Below are 19,183 nucleotides of genomic sequence, written 5' to 3' on the forward strand. Positions count from 1 at the left end.
GTTCCCCTGTTTGCTCATTTTAAAGGCTAAGCATGTGTCCTGTGTTCTCATTTCCTCCTTCTTTCTTTCTTCTTTTTTTAATACAAAAAGTTTATTACAAGAACTCCACAAATTTATTTAAATACCAGTTGTCAGAAAGAACGAATGATACCAAGTGTTACTTTGATATAGTCAGAATAAAACAATGCTTGGAATGACCTTTACACAGCCCTTTTTCCTTGGGACCAGATGTCTTTGAGAATTAAGGCTTTTGGGTGGGAGGAATGAATGTGTCATCATCTCCCAGGGTTGCCATAACAAAGTACCACAAACTTGGTGGCCTAAAACTGCAGAAATTTGGGATTTCTCTGGTGGTCCAGTGGTTAACAGTCTACCTTCCAATGCAGAGGACACAGGTTCAGACCCTGGTCAGGGAACTGCTGCAGGGTACAAGCCTGCATGCAGTGAAGACCCAGTGCAGCCAAAATGAAAAAAAGAAACACACACAAAATGACAGAAATGTATTCTCTCACTGTTCTGGAGGCTGACAGTCTGAAATCAAAGCACTGGCAGGGCTGTGCTCCCCCGGAAGCCTTGAGGGAGGATGCTTCCTGCCTCTGCCAGCTCCTGGAAGTTCCAGGCGTTCCCAGGCTTGCAGCTGCAGCGTTGCAGTCTCTGCCTCTGCAGTCACAAGGCATTGTCCCTGTGCGTCTGTGTTTCCCCTTCTTGTAAGGACACCAGTCATGTTGGATGAGGGCCCATCCTAATGACCTCATCTTAATTTCATTACATCTGCAAAGCCCCTATTTCCAAATAAGGCCATACTCACAGGTACCATGGGGTTAGGCCTTCAGTGTATCTTTCTGTGGTGGGGGCAGGGGGGGCACGCTTTTCAACCCATAACTGGGTGGGCTGTGGAAAGGTCACACTGAGCCTCTGCCACATACAGCACAACACCTCCATTGGGTCGGAACAGTGGTCCATCAAACACACAAGCAGGTATGGGCAGCCCACTCAAGGGCTCATAATAAAGCTGCAAGCAGCCTCATGTGCCCAAAGGGTCAGGCTTCGCCACCAAATGAACGCAGGTCAGGCTGGTTGGCTTCCTGCCCAATGGGTGCAGCTTTCGGTTTTCAAAATCTCTTGGATTTGGATTGACGACCCAATTGATCCTTGATTGCTAACGATCCTTGATTCATGAGCTTTCTGGGCACTTCTGTCAGGGAGAGTTACTACACATGGACTAATTTTTTTTCCCCCTCTCCCTATCTGGAAAGTGACTCAACCCGAGGTATCAAGAAGCTGACTTAGGTTGACCACCACGTCTTCATGTCCAACCAGAATAGAAACGTTATTCTGAAAATTAATCCCTTGCCCGATGTTAAACCTTCTGTCTCCCTCACAGCAAAGCAGATACTCTCCAGACACCAACAACCCCCAAGTCACAAAGCCAGGCTTCTGTTGAACCAAAGCATTGTGCCTTTCCCCTCTCCAGAGAGGTTGGCGTCCACAGAACGTCAGCACAGAAGCCAAACCCCTAGCTACCTTAGAAGAAGCAAGCAGAGTGTGAGTGGGAAGTCAACTGGCTACTCCCTCCCCACCAGCAACAGCAGAGGAAACAGACACAGCTTTCTAGCTGCGAAAGTAGAAAGCAGTTTGCTTACATCCCCACGTGGTAACTGCTTACCGAAAGCTGCTAGAAGGAACATCCATCCTGAACAGTATTAGACATTGTTGAAGCACGTTCACTGTAACAGTCCTTAGGGCAGAAGTATTGAAAACATCTGGAATGTCAGGGAGATGCCTGTCAGTGAGATGGGACATTTGTGATATCAGAAATCTTCAGAGGAACACTTAGTCCCAAAGAATACTTACAATATAGTAAGTGTGGTGAGGGGACACAGTATACCTATGTGGTGAAGTAAAAGTCACTCAGTCCTGTCCGACTCTTTGCGACCCCATGGACTATACAGTCCATGGAATTCTCCAGGCCAGAATACTGGAGTGGGTAGCCTTTCCCTTCTCCAGGGGATCTTCCCGACCCAGGAATCGAACCAGGGTCTCCTGCATTGCAGGCAGATTCTTTACCAACTGAGCTATCAGGAAGCCCTATAACATGAACTAGTTTTTATTAAATGTATAAGCATAAGGTTTAACAGGGATGGATAACAATGCTTTTTGTAATAGACTGCTTATTTACTTCAGAGTCTTCTGCTTCTCTGTAATAAATCTGTTCTTTCTCTTTTCTTTCCCCTCCTCCCAACTAAGTCCCTTGGTCCAGGGGCCTGCTATCTTTGCAGGGAAAATTGTATTCTCTTACATTCAATCACAGCACTATCCTCATTGCGGCCAGGTATCAGCTGAGTTTGGGGGATGTCATAGGAATTACTGTTCCAAGCAGGATGCCCGGTACCCCCAGGGCAGGATGGTGATGGAGGAAGAGAACCTGATGGGGAAGAGAGATATTTGGCTCTGGTTCTTGCTTCCCTACTGAACAGCCCGATTGCATGGCCTCAGTTCCCCCCATGACAACAGGTTTTTCCCTAGAGTCCCTCTTGAGTAGGTGACTGATTTTTCTCAGCTGCTGTGTCATAAAGGATCATCTCCAATTTTACAGAGGGGGAGTGTCGGCTTACGGGAGAAGGAAGCTTGCTGAGGTTCATTAGATGTTAACAGCAAAGCCAGGACCAGTTCTGAGGTCTTCCAAGGGCTGCTGCAGTGTCCATTCTTCTGCTCCTGGTTTGCCAACTGGACTGCTGGCCAGAACCTGTGGCCCCCCTTCTCAGAGCTGGCCCAGAGTGCTGGGGAAGGGGCTGGGCATCAGTAGTTTTGACTACCACCACCTCCCCCGCCCCTTTTTAAAAAAATGATTATTTGGTGATGCTAATGTGATCTTGGGCTTCCCTGGTGACTCAGATGGTAAAGAATCCGCCTGCAATGTGGGAGACCTGGGTTCGATTCCTGGGTTGGGAAGATCCCCTGGAGGAGGGCATGGCAACCCACTCCAGTATTCTTGCCTGAAGAATCCCCATGGACAGAGGAGCCTGGCGGGCTACAAACTGTGGGGTTGTAAAGAGTTGGACACGACTGAGCGACTAAGCACAATGCAGTCTTGGTACTGGATTTTGGGAATCCTTTGCCTGCAAGGCAGTCCCTACCAGGGGTGGGGGTGTGTGTGTGTGTGTGTGTGTGTACATACACACATACAAATGCAAGGTGAATACTTATTTTTATAGTACTTGAGTGCTTAGTACGTACAAGGTGAGGCTCTCAGACTAGTGGATGTTGCATGACAAATGAGTCACCTAACAACTCTGAAGGCACTTTTAACATTTCTGGGGTGCACTTTTATTAATTTTTAAAATATTTACAGTGATTTGGATGTGTGATATTTATATACATTTATATAATACACTTTTATAATTTATACTTTCTATTAAATGAGTGCATTTTACATGTCCTTGTTAAAAGCCTTTGTTCATGGGATCATAGTGCTTATGCTGTAGCTTTCTGTCTTTTTAATTCGGGGGAGATTTTCTAAACTTAGACCTGCCTCTCCTCTCATCCTGATGAGTCTTCATTTCAGAAATTGTGTTAGTTACAGTAGATGCTAAACTGCTGAAAGGGAGACCCCGCCCCCAACGCGCCCCCCCCCCCCCCCCTCCCGCCAAGTTCGGTGGCTCCGAGTGTCTTTTGCTCCCACTTAACAGCGCAGGGCTCCATGAGGTTGTTCACTTGCCAGTGGGCATCGTGAGGGATGGTAAACCTGGCCCCTGGGGTGGGAGCCGGCTCCTGTCTGCCAGGTCTGGCTCCAGCCTGTGGGAAGCAGACATGAGCCTGGATGAAACCTCTTCCCTTTTTAAAGATGTGCCTCCAGAGTTATTGCCTGCCGCTTCCATTTGCCTCCCGTTGGCCAGAAACGAGTCTGGTGGCAGCACCTAGCTGGCGGAGAGGCTAGGGGGTGTAGTCCAGCTGGGTGGACACGTGTTCGGCTCTTCTGTGGGAGGCACTGTTAGCACAAGGAGGAAGGAGAAAGTGCATGCGGGTGGTCCGCCACGTACTGTCGGGTGCAGCGTGAGCATGGTCAGCACTGATGATGGGGGAGCAAGATGGAAGTCCCAGCTGCCAAGCACAGGCTACAGTTTGGCCGTGACAGCATCTGTGAGAGCCGACGTTGGGTCATGAAAGGCTGGGAAGTGTCTGGAGAAACTGGACTGTGAGCTCCTCCAAGAGCAGAGATAGTACCTCTATCATTTGTTCTGTCCGGAGAACCTTTCCTAATGCTTTGACCGTGAGTTAGCCAACCGAAGAGGGGAGGGAGAAAAGGCCCATAGAGGAAGAGGAGGTTTTTCCTGCCTGTGAGTGTGTGTGCGCCTGTTGATCCAGCGTCTGAGCGGTTGCCCTCTGCCAGGTGTGGTTCTAGGCTCTGAGCCCACGTCAGGCCCCAGCAGACCCAGCCCTGCCTATAAGCCCATACTCTAGTGAGGAGTGACAGGCTGGCAAGCAAGAAAGGGAAGAGAAAAAGAAATTCCAGTGGATCCTCTGATGAAAAGAAAGCAAGGTCATGGGGTGGCAGACGACTTAGGGCTGACTCTTAAGTTTGGTATAGAGCCAGCCTCTTCGGGAGATGGGAAATGACCGGTGGCCAACCTGCCGTGGGTCAGAGGGTCTAGCGTCCAACTCCCACCGCAGGAATCGTGACTATGGCCTGGGTGGGAATAGGCTGGCTGGCATGGCCCATGTATTGTGAGCTTGGGCAAAAGAGGCAGGCAGAGGCCTCATCACAGGAGGACTGGTGGGTTATGGGAGGAAATCGCTGTTTCTGAGGATGGTGAGAAGTCTGTGGAGAGCTTGAAGCAGGGCAGTGAAGTGATCAGTTTTCTGCCTCTGATACCACTATGGATGCCGGCTGGAGTGTAGATTGTATGAGAATAAGAGTCGAAGGATCAGCAGGGCCAGCAAGGTGGCTGTACATGAAGAGAACTAGTGGTGGCGGCTGCCCCTTAGGTAGTGAGAAGAAGAGAAAGGAACACTCTGGATCTGTTTCAGTTAGAAATGGGGCTTTCTGATAGATTGCATGGGCACATAGCAGGGAAGAAAAGGAAAACCAAGGTCCACTTAAGAGATGTGTTTGGTTCGTTTGAGGTGCCTTAATGAGCTCCAGAGTCTGGAGATAGGGGGAGATTTTTCTGTCTAAGTGGTCTCAGGTCCACCTTACTTTGCACTTAAATTCAGGTCTTTGGGTTATAGCTTATACCATTGCACTGAGATCATTAGGGCACAGTAGGTGTGAGGTGTGCTCTGTTCTATGGCTCCCTGTGGCCTTAGAAAGACGAAAGGGCATTCTTTTTATTTTTATATTAAAAAAAATTTTTTTAATTAATTTGTATTGGCGTATAGTGTTATTTTCTACCATATAGAAAAATGAATCAGCTGCATGTGTACATATAAGCCCTATTTTTTGGATTTGCTTCCCATTTAGGTAACTACAGAGCAGGGGATTTTTTTTTAGATATAGGGTTATCAAGGGTCCCCAACAGCACCCTCTGGTTTGATGGGAGAACTCATAGGACTCAGAATCTAGTCATACCTGTGGCTAAGATTTAGTACAGTGAAAGGCCTGAAAGCAAAATCAGCAGAGGAGAAAAGTACACGGAGTGATGTCCAGGGGAAACCAGGCACGAGCTTCTAGGAGTTTTCTCCTGGGAGAGCTAATCAGGATGTACTTGATGCCCCAGCAGCAAGTTGTGACAGCACCTGTGAAATGCTGTCTACCAGGGAAGCTCACTCAGAGACACAGCAGTGATGCTTTTTACTGGGGACTGGTCACCTGTAGGCACCCTCAGCTTAACATGCACCAACATTTTAGACTCCTTCAGGAAAGCAGGTGTTCATCACAAACCGATTATTTTTAGTTTGTTTTTATTAATTTATTTGTGGCCACACTGAGTCTTCGCTGCTGTGCATGGCCTTTCTCGAGTCGCAGCACGCAGAGGCTGCTCTCGAGTTGCAGTACATGGGTTTTTCATTGTCACGGCTTCTCCGCTTGTGGGGCACAGGCTGTACAGCGTGTGGTCTCAGGAGTTGTGACACACGGGCTTAGTTGCTCCCCTGTGCGTGGAATCTTTCTGAACCAGGGATGGCATCTGTGTCCCGTGCATTAGCAGGCAGATTCTTAACCACTGGACCACCAGGAAAGCCCCACAGACCATTTTGTTTGAAAAATTTTGACACAGTAGAGCCACTTTCATCAACTTGATGGGAACCCACCCCCAAACCCAAGTTCTCAGTCACCAGCCCAGAGCCACCTTCTGGTACGTCTTCCAGAAGATAGAAGTTCAGCCTGCTACGTTAACTCTTTTCTACACAGCATGTGACTCGTCTTATCCTGCAGTTCTTCCTTGTAAACTTGAATCCATGTCCTCGTTGACCTGCTTAAGGCAGACCTGTCCCCCTACTCTCCTTGACATTGTCTTTCTGTAGCCCTAAAAACTACCACTTTATTCACTCTCTGAAGGAGGAGGGGAGAAGAGCTTCCTGTCAACACCCAGAAGCGATACATACACGTACACATATGACGCGTGTACCTCCAGGATATATGTGGTCTCCTTCTTGGAGCAGCAATGGTGGCAGTAGCAAAAAGCGGCTCTTTTGCAGTTCTTGCAGATCACCTGTCACGCACCTAACATTTTGTTACCTTGTTCAGGCAAGGAAATTACAGGGTATCTCCTCCCGAAGGTGAACTGCTTTGTGATGCTCAGGCGCTGTGTGACAGTGCAGATGATGTTGGTTTTAGTAGTTAGTGGGTTTCGCTTCTGGAGCTTGGTTAGTTCTGCATCTCTTGAACCAGCGAAAGACATTGTTCTTGGATAGTGGGGTCCATAGAAGGACTAGGCGCTTTGGAGCTAGTCCAGGACTGAGGATTGAATTGTAACCCTGATATTTAGTAGTTTGGATCATTGGGCAAGTTGCTTGACCATTCTCAGCTCCTCTCTCCCCTTGTATGATGTAGGGCTGAAATGGTGGAGCCAAGGTGTGTATGAAATGAGAGACTGTATGAAAGAGCCTGCTGCAGTGCCAGAAATATAATCAATGCTTCACCACTGAGTGCTGTTATCATTTATTATTGAAAGAGAGTCCATAGAGTTAAGCATTCATTTATAAATATATATACAAACACACTTATATGTGTATATAATATAAAATTTGTATCCTCATATATGATTATGCTCCTCATTATTCAACAGGTGTATGGGTGCTCATGTACCAGGCCATTTCTTCTGTTACCATAGTGGATACAATACTTAGCTTTTTCTTCTGTGCATCTCAGTTCAGTTCAGTCGCTCAGTCGTATCTGACTCTTTGCGACCCCATGAACCACAGCACGCCAGGCCTCCCTGTCCATCACCAGTTCCTGGAGTCCACCCAAACCCATGTCCATTGAGTCAATGATGCCATCCAACCATCTCATCCTCTGTCATCCCCTTCTCCTCCTGCCCTCAATCTTTCCCAGCATCAGGGTCTTCTCCAATGACTCAGCTCTTCACATGAGGTGGCCAAAGTATTGGAGTTTCAGCTTCAACATCAGTCCTTCCAATGAACACCCAGGACTGATCTCCTTTAGGATGGACTGGGTGGATCTCCTTGCAGTCCAAGGGACTCTCAAGAGCCTTCTCCAACACCACGGTTCAAAAGCATCAATTCTTTGGTGCTCAGCTTTCTTTGTAGTCCAACTCTCACATCCATACATGACCACTGGAAAAACCATAACCTTGACTAGATGGACCTTTGTTGGCAAAGTAATGTCTCTGCTTCTTAATATGCTGTCTAGGTTGGTCATAACTTTCCACCCAAGGAGTAAGCGTCTTTTACTTTCATGGCTGCAATCACCTTCTGCAGTGATTTTGGAGCCCAGAAAAATAGTCTGTCACTGTTTCCACTGTTTGCCCATCTATTTGCCACGAAGCGATGGGACTGGATGCCATGATCTTAGTTTTCTGAATGTTGATCTTTAAGCCAACTTTTTCACTCTACTCTTTCACTTTCTGCCATAGGGTGGTGTCATCTGCATATCTGAGGTTATTGATATTTCTCCCAGCAATCTTGATTCCAGCTTGTGCTTCCTCCAGCCCAGCATTTCTCAGGATGTACTCTGCATATCAGTTAAATAAGCAGGGTGACATATACAGCCTTGACGTACTCCTTTCCCAATTTGGAACCAGTCTGTTGTTCCATGTCCAGTTCTAACTCTTGCTTCCTGACCTGCATATAGGTTTCTCAAGAGGCAGGTCAGGGGGTCTGGTATTCCCATCTCTTTCAGAATTTTCCACAGTTTCTGTGCATCTCAATCTCATTTTAAATCCCTTGGTTCTTTGCAGGCTATTTTATATGGCCAGGATTATTCTGAGGCCAGTTGCTAAATGTATGGGTTAATTATGTTGTGTGTGTGTATTAGTCACTGGTGTGTTCAACTCTTTGCGACCCCATGGACTGTAGCACACCAGGCTCCTCTGTCTGTTAAATTCTCCAGGCAAGAATACCGGCGCGGGTAGCCATTCCCTTCTCCAGGGGGACTTGCCAACCCAGGGATTGAACCCAGGTCTCATGTATTGTTCACCAACTCTTTACCATCTGAACCACTCAATCTCATTTTAAATCCCTTGGTTCTTCAGGCTATTTTATAGAGCTAAGAGTATTCCAAAGGCAACTGCTAAATGTATGGATTAACTATGTTACTTTTCTTTAATTGCTGGAAGGATTATATATCCCTTCAGGGAAGGGGCAATGTCTGGTATTCACTGCCTGTCCACATAGAGCTTACCGTGTAGGAGATGCTGTGTAATGAGTGTTGGATTACATTTTAGGAATCTAGTGACTGTAGTTTGCCAACCAGAACCGCTGACAAGTGAAAGCAGTTTATTATTGGGGGAAGAGGAGCTTCTAGCAGTAGTGTTGAGGCTGACCACTGCTGGTGTCACAACAGTGGGGCGTGGTTCGAAACTTGGGGTTCCTGTATACTGCAAGATCTGGGAAATGTCGCAGGAGGAGATAAAAAATTTTGAGAGGAAAAAAATGAGAAAATAGTACCAAAGAAACTTTTGGAAAACTATCTTGAACAGCAGTCTTTTGCCAAAGAAGGGGCAAGGATGTGAGTATGGTGCTGTACCCCCAAACCTGAACTTTAAGAGAAAGCCACTTGGAAACCAGATAGGGTGGCCAGATTCGGCCAAAACAAACACAGGATGAGGAGCTGTGTTTATTTTTTTACTTTTGGTCACACCCCTTGGCTTGCAGGATCTTAGTTCCCATATCAGGGATTGAACCCAGGTCCCTGGAGTGCAAGTGCTGAGTCCTAACCACTGAACAGTCAGGGAGTTCCCTCACATCTGTCGTTGAATTAGTTATGGGATATTCTCAGATTGTATGGAAGCCCTCATCTTTTTAGACAGTCTCACTCTGTTTTTCTCTTTCCTGTTTTTCTTCCTAGAAAAATCTTTCCATTTTCCTTCCCGTATCTATTGATATCTTCCATATTTTTGGTCGTCTTGTTTGAACATGTTTTAGGTAAAATTATTTTATGGTTTATGAGAATATGGAGGTCTGAAGCCATTGCTTATCATGAGAGTAGGGCAGTTAGTGACTGTGGAATTGTCTACAGTTTCTGTTAACTGGCTTACAGTGTTTTGTGTCCTTGGTATGTGGTTTTTGTTTGGGAGCTCAATGTAGAGCCCTTCCACCTTTACTTTCTCTGTTTCACTTAACCATTTTTTGCTAGACATCTTTTTGAAAAATTTTATTTCTTTATTGGGCTGCACTGAGTCTTAGTTACAGCCCTCAGGATCTTTAGTTGTGGTATGTGGGATCTGGTTCCCTGACCAGGGATCAAATCCAGGCCCCCTGCATCAGGAGCACGGAGTCTTAACTGGTGGACCACCAGGGAAGTCCCTAGACATCTTTTAATGACAGTCCATACAAATCATGTTTTTTTTTGAAATTCTTCCACTGTATATATGTTTTTTCTGTGCCACAACTGTGTCCATTTCTCCTTTTTTCTTTTTAAAAATTTGATTGGAGTATAGTTGCTTTACAATATTTTGCCAATTTCTGCTGTACACCAAAGTGAATCAGCTGTATGTATACATGCGGTCCCTCTTTTGAATTGCCTTCCTATTTAGGTCCTCACAGAGCGCTGAGTTGAGTTCTCTGCGCTGTACATTAGGTTCTCATTAGTTATCTGTTTATAGTGTGTGTATGTCGATCCCAATCCCCCAATTCATCCTGCTCCTTCACTCCCCGTTGGTGTCCGTGTGTTTGTTCTCCACGTCTGTGTCTTTGTTTGTGCTTTTGCAAATAGGTTCATTGCCCGTTTTAGCTAAAGGAAGTGAGATTCCCTAAGACTTCACTGTTTTCTCATGAATCATCCTGTACATACCCCCTCTTCAAGCTCTTCTGCTAAATGTCTTGCGAGTGCTTACTCATGCAAGGTATGAGCATGATAAGCTCTTGATGTGAATTGTGTGAATTTATCTTTATAACCAACCTGGAGGGAGGTGCCATTATTTTCACTTTCTAGAGGAGAATGTAATGGCCCAGAGAGGTCCCGTGACTCAGCTGGGGTTACACAGCTAGAGGTGGGCATAGGCCCCTTATAAACCAGGCAGCCTGACTCCAGAGTCTGGTGGCATGTATGCACTGTCCCCTCTTCCACCCCACGTCATGCTGTTCAAAGTTTGGCCTGTGAGCTTGTTCTGTTTGTCACTGGCCCAAGAGGAGATAAATTCTTAACCCATAATCCACTGTAAACATGTAGTAACTTCCCTAGCAATTTCTCATTGCTCTGTATCCAAGCAAGTGACCAGGGCGCTTATCTTCCTGAACTGGGCATGGACTAGTTTGGGTGTTGTTGAATTCATGGGGCGAAGCATATCTGTAGAGCTGTTTCTGCTCATGTGCAGTAGGACACACACGGAGGGATGCGTTGTCCCCTGCGGACTGGTGGTGAGGGCTGGTCTTTCGCTAAGCTGGTTTGAGAGGCCTTGCAGCTTGATGAAACTGGTTAACCATTAAGGTCCTTTTTAACATCAAGACTCTGCGTTCTTGTCCTGAAAGTCCCCCTTTGTCGCTGTTTCTGCCCTTGCCCTGCAGTCCTGGAACAATGGCCTGAGCACAGTGTCTGGGGCAGCTTAGCACACTTGTGAGGGCTAATAACGACTCCTTTCTGGCCCTTGTGTACTTAGTGATCTGCTGACAATACTGGGAGGCAATAAATAATATAAATGCCTTCATCTATCAGTTATTAATTGCTTTTACTGTGGGCTGGTACACAGTGTGTGGAGGAAGCATGAGATAACCTGGTGCTTCCATGGCCTACGTAGAGGATTGTAATTCTCAGGCATGTAATTGACATCACTTCCTTAGTTCTTCTAATAGAAAAACCACAGGTGTGGGCCTTGGGCTTGTCGCATGTCCTCCCTGTCACCCACCACTGCAGTGTGTGTGTGTGAGTTGCTCAGTCTTGTCTGATTCTTTGTGACGCATGGACTGTAGCCTGCCAGGCCCTCTGTCCATGAATTCTCCAGGCAAGAATACTGGAATGGGTTGCCATCCCCTTCTCCAGGGGATTTATTGGCACTTAAAACGTTAGCCCGTGCAGGACCACGGCAGGATAGTAGTTTGTTCTGATAAACCCATGGGTATGACCGTGTCCAGGTTAATCTTGTAAGAGGCACCAGCCCTCTATCATGAGCTCCACCGAATGCCAAGCATCTCCCAGAACAATCGATACAGGCAGTGGCGTACCTCATAAACGAGAGCAGTGTTACTCAGTTTCCTGGCTTGGTGTTGGTTTCTGCCATCCTGACAATTTGGTTTCAGGTGCTTTATCAAACTGAGGTGTTAAGATCATTAAAATTTGAGTTGTAAGTTACTAAGCAACAGAATAATAAATTTAAATAATTAGAATAATGTATGTAAATAGGTTCCTAAATGTAAGGAATTTAAGTAATTAAAATAATAAATACCAGCCTGCCTGAATTTTAAAAATTAGAGCTTCAAGGAGTTTTTTTTTAATCAGAGGAGAACTGCTTTACTGCAGTACAACAACATGAATCAGCCATGAGTATGTGTGTGTGTATATACCCCTCCCTCTTGAGCCTCCCTCCCAAACCCCAAGGTATCTTAGTATTATGATTTTTTGTTATTAAAGCAAACAGCATTCAAATTAAAGGTAATTTTGTAAAACAGTTGCAAAATCTTGGTAGGCACTTGAGCTTTCTCTTCATTATATCCTTTACCTGTGCCTGCTGTCAGAGGGATAAATGCCTGTATTTTTTTGTTTTTGTTTTTGTTTTGCTTTGGAAACCATCCTTTTCTTACTCTTGACAGATGATGAGTTGCATCATCTTACATAATTTTGGTCTTGGTACTCGGATTTTCTTGCCAGCAGTGAGTGCTCTTGTTGAGAGTTTTCACATTCTCCTTTCTGTGCCAATCCTTGATCTGCAGAAATATCCCTGATAGAGAACAGAAGCACTAAACAATCACAGGGGAATCTCCTATCAAATCTGTGCCCTGCTCATAATAGCAGCGGGTCAGAATGATTTCCTTATCAGCAGAAAATTGTGCTCATTTGAGTATGGTTGCCTAAATAAATATGTGGTGACTCAGGAGGAAGTAATTGTTTTCTAAGAATTTTTTGATGGATCTTTATTTTTCCCTGTTTGTTGTTTACTTGCTACGTCTTGTCTGACTCTTTGCAACCCTATGGACTATAGCTCACCAGGCTCCTCTGTCCATGGGATTCTCCAGGCAAGAATATTGGAATGGGTTGCCATTTTTTCCAAAGACCTTGGTAAATTGCTCCTGTGTCTCCCCTACCCGTCCCTTTCTTTTTTTTCATTTTCTTTCATTTTTTTAAAATCAGACTTTTGTGGAATGAGTGAACAGTGATGGAGACTGAGGCATGCTTTGTACTCTTTGTGCTCCTCACATCAGCAGAAGTCAAGTGAACCCTGCTGGGTGGGGGACAAAGTAGCAGACACCAATAAATGAATAAGGTAATGCTAGCATTCACTCAGCTTCTGAACACAGCAGTTGGAACCTTATCGAACATGAAAATATAATCACATTTTGAAAATAGAAGTATGGTTGCTGCACAATATTATGTAACTTACAAAGTGTACAATATTGTGATTAACGATTTTTAAAAGCTTGTTTATAGTTATGATGAAGTATTGGCTATATTCTCCATGTTGTATAATATTTCCTTGTAGCTTATTTTACGCCTGGTTGTACTTCTTCCTTCCTTCCTTCTGTAGTTGCTCTCCCCATTAGTAACCACTAGTTTGTTCTTTATATCTGTAATCACAGATTTTTTGATTTCCCCCAGATTTTTGCAGTCTTCAACTCTACAAACATATGCAAAACAAAGAGTTTGTAATTGTTTGGCTCATAGTTTCTTTTGAGAGTTTAGGGAGTTAGAAGCTAACCTTAATTGATTTTGTTGTTGTTGTTTTGAGAAGAGAGTTTGATTTTTGAATTTGGATGTGTTTAGGTATGCTGAGATTTTCAAGCATTTCAGATAAAAGGGAAATAGATTGATAAAACTGAGATTTCATGTCAGCCCATTTTTATCTCTGTTCTGTCCACCTGTCCAACCCCAAGATCCTTGCAAATAGCACCTGGCCTGCTTTGCTCCTAGTCTGTGGTCTATCTAGCTCTCGGCTTCTTTCGGGGAGATAAATTGGAAAAGTGATTGCTTTTACAGCCTAAACGAAAAGGGCTGTTTTGGAATGTATGTGTGTGTGCATACATGCTAAGTCACTTCAGGCATGTTCAGCTCTTTGCGACCCTGTGGTCTGGAACCTGCAAGGCTCCTCTGTCCATGGGATTCTCCAGACAGGAATACTGGAGGCGGTTGCAATTCCCCATTCCAGGGGATCTTCCCCACTCAGAGATTGAACCTCTATCTCTCTCTTGCATCTCCTGCATTGGCAAGCAGTTTCTTTACCACTAACACCACCTGGGAAGCCTGTTTTGGATTTAAGGAGAAGAAAAAGACAGGATTTGAGATAAAGATTGAGAAGATAATGCCTAAAGAGCAGAGGGAAACCTTCAGGGAAAATCCAAATGGATGCTTCTTGCTTGTCTGTGATGCACGGCACCCACTGTGACGATCGTGTTTACCCATGGTCGTCAGTACACTAGAGCTGAGTTTTTAAACAGTTTTCTCTGGAGCCATATTGGATATAACACGCTGTCTTTTTCCCTCGTGAGTTAATTCTTAAAACTGCTCTGTGACCAGTTGGGGAAAGGGTAAACTAGTTTTATGTTTGGGGACCTGGAGTCTTATCTCCCAGATAGATGTTTTTTCTCTGTGTGTTTAGATGCTATGGGAAGCAGAGTAACAATCCCCAGTGCAAAAACTTAGTGAAAGGAGGTCTGTGTCAGGCCTGGTTAATCCCTTGTTAAATCAGATAGACTTTAACCAGCCTCTATAGAACAGTTCCTTGTGTTGTTGGTGGGTCCTTGGAGAGCTTTTGCTGTTTCTATTGCCTAGAAATAAGTGGCTGTTCTAAAATGGTGACAAGGTTTGTTGGCTAAAGCCTGGGTCTCTCACAACCATCACTTACTTTGGAAGGCACTTACAGAACAGACCTAGCTTGCCCCCAATCCTTTTTATTTTTAAACTTTTAGGGCCTGGCCTGTTATTTTCAGCTTCTCACTTCTAGGTCCCTGTGCAGAGGGAGTGGTAGTCTGCTGGGCCTTGGGGCCTGGTTCTCTGTTACTGGACTGTGGGTAAGTTTACCAGTCATCTAAGTAGGCAATGCCAGGTAACACGCAAGAAGTTGAGTCTGATCTGATAATGAAGTGAGTTTATGGTAAACATCCTTTTGAAATTTAAGTGCAGAGTGACCTGCAAAGGCATTACAGTTCCCTTCTCTACCTTTTTGTCCTGTTCCTTTTAGAATAATCAAAATTCAAATCATATAGAACTTTGTCAGTCAAAACCAGAAAAACAGGTAACTTGAACAGATTGCGGGCTTGGATGTGTGTGTCATATATGCCCAAAAGAAATGCTTTGGATTCTTGCCCAGTGCACTAGTATGAGGTCTTGAAGTCTTAGAGTTTTGAAGCCGAGTTGGGGGTCAATTTAAAGGGGAGAAGAAGTGCCAGTCCTGGGCTGTGCTTCCTTGACCTTTGGGTAAAGAGCACGACCTTGAGAAGCGCTGATGAATTACAGAGTGTGTAAGGGAACGCTGGGAACCTCCGGCCTGCTCCCTGGGTGCGCTTGGCTGGTCATAAAACCTGGTTAGCTGAGTGATGTGTTCTTTGTTGCTTACTTCTCCTGGCCTATGCCAGATGGTCTTAGAGAACTGGAGAGCCAGACCTCTTCCCCAAGCTTCCATTTTCTATGTAGCTCTTTTTTCAGTCTTAGTACTACATACACGTGACTTTCTTTGGTAGATTTGCTTGGCAGGCAGTTCCAGGCACTGGCGTCCTTCCTGCCTATGATGGGGAGCAGGGAGGATGAACTTCCCAGAAACCAGGGCTCTCCAGGTGGGGGAGGCAATCCCAGCCAGCCCAGCCAGGAGAGTTGGGAGTGGCTGTCGGACCTCTTACAATAAAAGGTGGCGATCGTTTCAGGTAGGTGCCCTTTCTTCTCTTGCCCTCTTTGTCTTGTATAAGTGACAGGTGTTGGAGGCTTGGAATTGCTGCAGTTCTTTCCTTCTTGGACTTGGCAGATGAAATAGGACTGCGTTACTGGGGACTCATGCATCAAAATGTTGCAGCTTAAAAGATACTTTGAAGAGAGTTGAGTCCATTTAGAACAAGCCCCCATTTTCTAAAAAAAAATTGGTTTCCTGCAAGGATGACTAGGTTTTTCTGTTTATTCTGTTAAAACACAAGTGGAGGGAGAAATCCATGGGAGAATATTTTCATCTCCATTGAATGATGCCTGACTCCCTTTTCTTCTGTTTTTCACATTTAGTAATGCCTGTCCTTGCCCTCACCTCCAAAAAATTCCCGGTAGGGAAATAAGTGAAAAAGGACGCTCCTCTCATCCATCCTTGTCTTTCGTCCCCTAGACTCTTTGCAACAGCTACCTTTTAGCTGTTTGCTATATTTCCTTCCAATAAGTATTTAATGAACATGTAAATTCATCTATGTCTATCTGTATTGCTTTTCACATTTCATATCCAAACCCTTTCAGTAACATCTTGAAGAGGTGACATGATTTTACTTTGATAAACGGTACTTCTTTGCTTCAGTAAAAGATGTTACCTAGGTGTTTTAACTCTGAACCCTTCGAATGAGGAGACTTGTGGAGAGCTGTCATGAATTGATACGCATACCGCAGCATTGGACCCGTCTGCCATAGGAGAAGGAGCTTTCTGTATTCTGGTGATTGATTTGGGATAGCTTCTAAAAACTGCAAACCATCTTTGTTAAGTTCTTTGAAATATCTCTTTAATAGGGCTTGCCTGGTGGCTCAGACAGTAAAGAATCTACCTGCAATGCAGGAGACCTGGGTTCGACCCATGGGTTGGGAAGATCCCCTGGAAAAGGGAATGGCTACGCACTCCAGTATTTTTGCCTGGAGAATCCCATGGACAGAGGAGCCTAGCAGGCTACAGTCCAAGGGGTCGCAAAGAGTCAGACACAACTGAGCGCCTGACACACTATCCATTTAAGATGATAGTACAGGAAGTCCCTTTGGGGTAACAGATTTACTTTTGTGGTTGCTACTCAATTCCTCTGTTTTGTCGTCTTGGGGTATATTGGTTCACAGTTAAAAATAGAGCTCTAATTAAAATGGGAGCCCTTTCTGAAAATAAGAACTATATTTTAATTAGTAAATTCCTATTTGCTTAACATATTTTTGTTTTGTTTTTCTCTTTTTTTGAAAATTTTAACAGCAAGCCCGGGCTGAGCAGGAAGAAGAATTCATAAGTAACACTTTATTCAAGAAAATTCAAGCTTTGCAGAAGGAGAAAGAAACCCTTGCTGTAAATTACGAGAAGGAAGAAGAGTTCCTCACTAATGAGCTCTCCAGAAAATTGATGCAGGTAAATTACCTTTTCTCCCCTCTTATCTTCCCTGCCTGTTTTCTTCTCTAGGGGGGGAAAAATGACTTTGATCTAGCACTTTGCTTGAAACATTTGCTGATGAGGTTGTAGCTAAAATTCTTTAGAGATTAAAATACCTAAGTGAAGATGGCAGCAGTGTAATACTCAAGACTGTGGTTCCCAGCTCATCTGCTTAGGTGAGGTAAGATATTTTATACCCTGACCATTTTAAGAAATTGCTGATGATCCTGAGGCCTTAGCACAGGAGTCAGTGTATTTTGGGATTATGAGAGTTAACGGCAAATGTGAGATTTCTTTCTCTTTTTATGTTGAATCTATAATGAATATATGGACATTTTTGGCAACCAGAAGTAGGTCTTTTGTACTAATATATGAAGATACAAAGGGAAATGCCACTTTGAGGGGAGAAAAATATGTGTATCTGTGATAGTTAAAATTATGCACAATCAGTTATGTTTAGATGGGTGAGTAATATGTTACTGAACAAATAACAAATGTTGAAACTTAACATCAATCACTAATAGTGTATAGAAGACAACGCACAAAACATACAGAAATTTTAATTTTTCTAGTTAGATTTTTCTACCTTCCCCTCCTGTTTGTTTTCTTTTCCTCTCCTTGATGCTTATTAGTAAATTACAAAAGTAAGATTTGTTTAGGGCAAATATCATGCAAGTTATTTAGTATGAACTTGAGAACAGTGGGTCATTGAGTTTTCATTATTTAACACAACATGTCCAAAATAGTGAATAGGTATAAAATTATACAGAGAGAACTATTATTGGTATTTTTTTCAGATGGCTGTAAAAGGTAGAAATCTTTCCTTGTATTTTCTATTCACTGGCATTACTAACAAGTTCACTCATTAATTTGATCGAAATATGTATTCTAGTGAGATTATAGCAAAAGGATATTTGGAGCCTAAAAAAACCTTCCTAAATTCTTCTCTTACCTTCTAACATATCAAATGTTGGAAGAAGAGACCAGAAAGTTTAGTGTTAAGACCATGCAATGGTCCAGGCACCTTTTATCCATCTTTTTATTCTTATTTTCCTACCTAATTATTGAATAAAGATACCACTATAATCTTGTACAAAATTTGGTTTATATGGTAGCTGTTGGAATGTGAAGGATAGAGATCCTTGGTCAGTATTATCTAGTGGAGATTTATGGTGGAATTTCTGTGTTGAAATGTTTTCTTTATTCCTGTGCATTCTGATTTAGAGGAAAAACGAGGTAGAAGATTAGTTCGACTTTTGACTCTTATCACACCTTGGCAGCATTAGACCAATTATTCTGCATGTTGCTTTAAGGCTTCCTTTTCTGAGTTTTGTGTGTAATCAGATGCCCTAATTTTTAACACTTCGAGAAACTTTTTTGTTTTCAACTTGCATAGTCATTGGTATTTGGAATCTTTGATTAAAGGACATTATAAAGCAGTAAATATCCTAGCCAGATCATGCTTTCTTTTTCTCAAGAAAGGTTCATTTTCATTGTGAGTTGTTCTGTAATGTGTAGTTTAAACTAGCCTCTCATTAGCTTATTATCATGACCCACCTTCTTTCCAAGGACATTGATGTCCCTTAAAGCAAGCTACTGGATAGAGTGAACGCCTAAGAGCCATGTGCAACAGAAAGACGTTAATTATAGTAATATATTTGGCATAAGAAGGTTTGAACTTAAAATTTAAGCTCTGAACATCTTATAAGTAAAGCTATGACTTGGAGAAACGTAGTTGTTTTTTTTTTTAGAATTATTTTTTCAGATTATTATTTTTTCCAGATTGTTTTTTCAGAATTCTTACATTAAAAGAAATAGTTTTACTTGGTTAGGAGAAAAATTTTCATATATTAAAAACTTTAATTTTTTGAGGGGCATGGATCTTTCTAAAGAGACTGGGTAATACATTAATACAAACTGGACAATGCAAAAAAATGTTACCCAAAGTAGTTTGTAATGTGGAGCCCTGGGCTTCACATGTCTGGGTCATATGTTCACCCTCAGTCAAAACAAAGTGTTCAGTACGAGGATATAAGTCTGTTGTTTGGGGAGTTCTAGGTGGATCTGTAGCTCATTAGTAATCCCACTTGTAGAACCTGGGCAAATGGATGGTC

The 19,183-nt window shown here is 43.7% G+C and overlaps 1 protein-coding gene across 1 annotated transcript in view; it reads left to right on the forward strand.

The window, feature by feature from the left end:
- Window positions 1-19,183, forward strand: part of CCDC6 (coiled-coil domain containing 6) — a 110,008-nt gene that overhangs the window by 36,432 nt on the left and 54,393 nt on the right. Inside the window, exon 2 of the mRNA XM_052639672.1 lies at window positions 16,899-17,048. Within this exon, the coding sequence (XP_052495632.1) occupies window positions 16,899-17,048 (150 nt within the window). The remainder of the gene's footprint in view (window positions 1-16,898; window positions 17,049-19,183) is intronic.

Source organism: Budorcas taxicolor, chromosome 5, assembly GCF_023091745.1.
Source record: "Budorcas taxicolor isolate Tak-1 chromosome 5, Takin1.1, whole genome shotgun sequence".
Lineage (NCBI taxonomy): Eukaryota > Metazoa > Chordata > Mammalia > Artiodactyla > Bovidae > Budorcas > Budorcas taxicolor.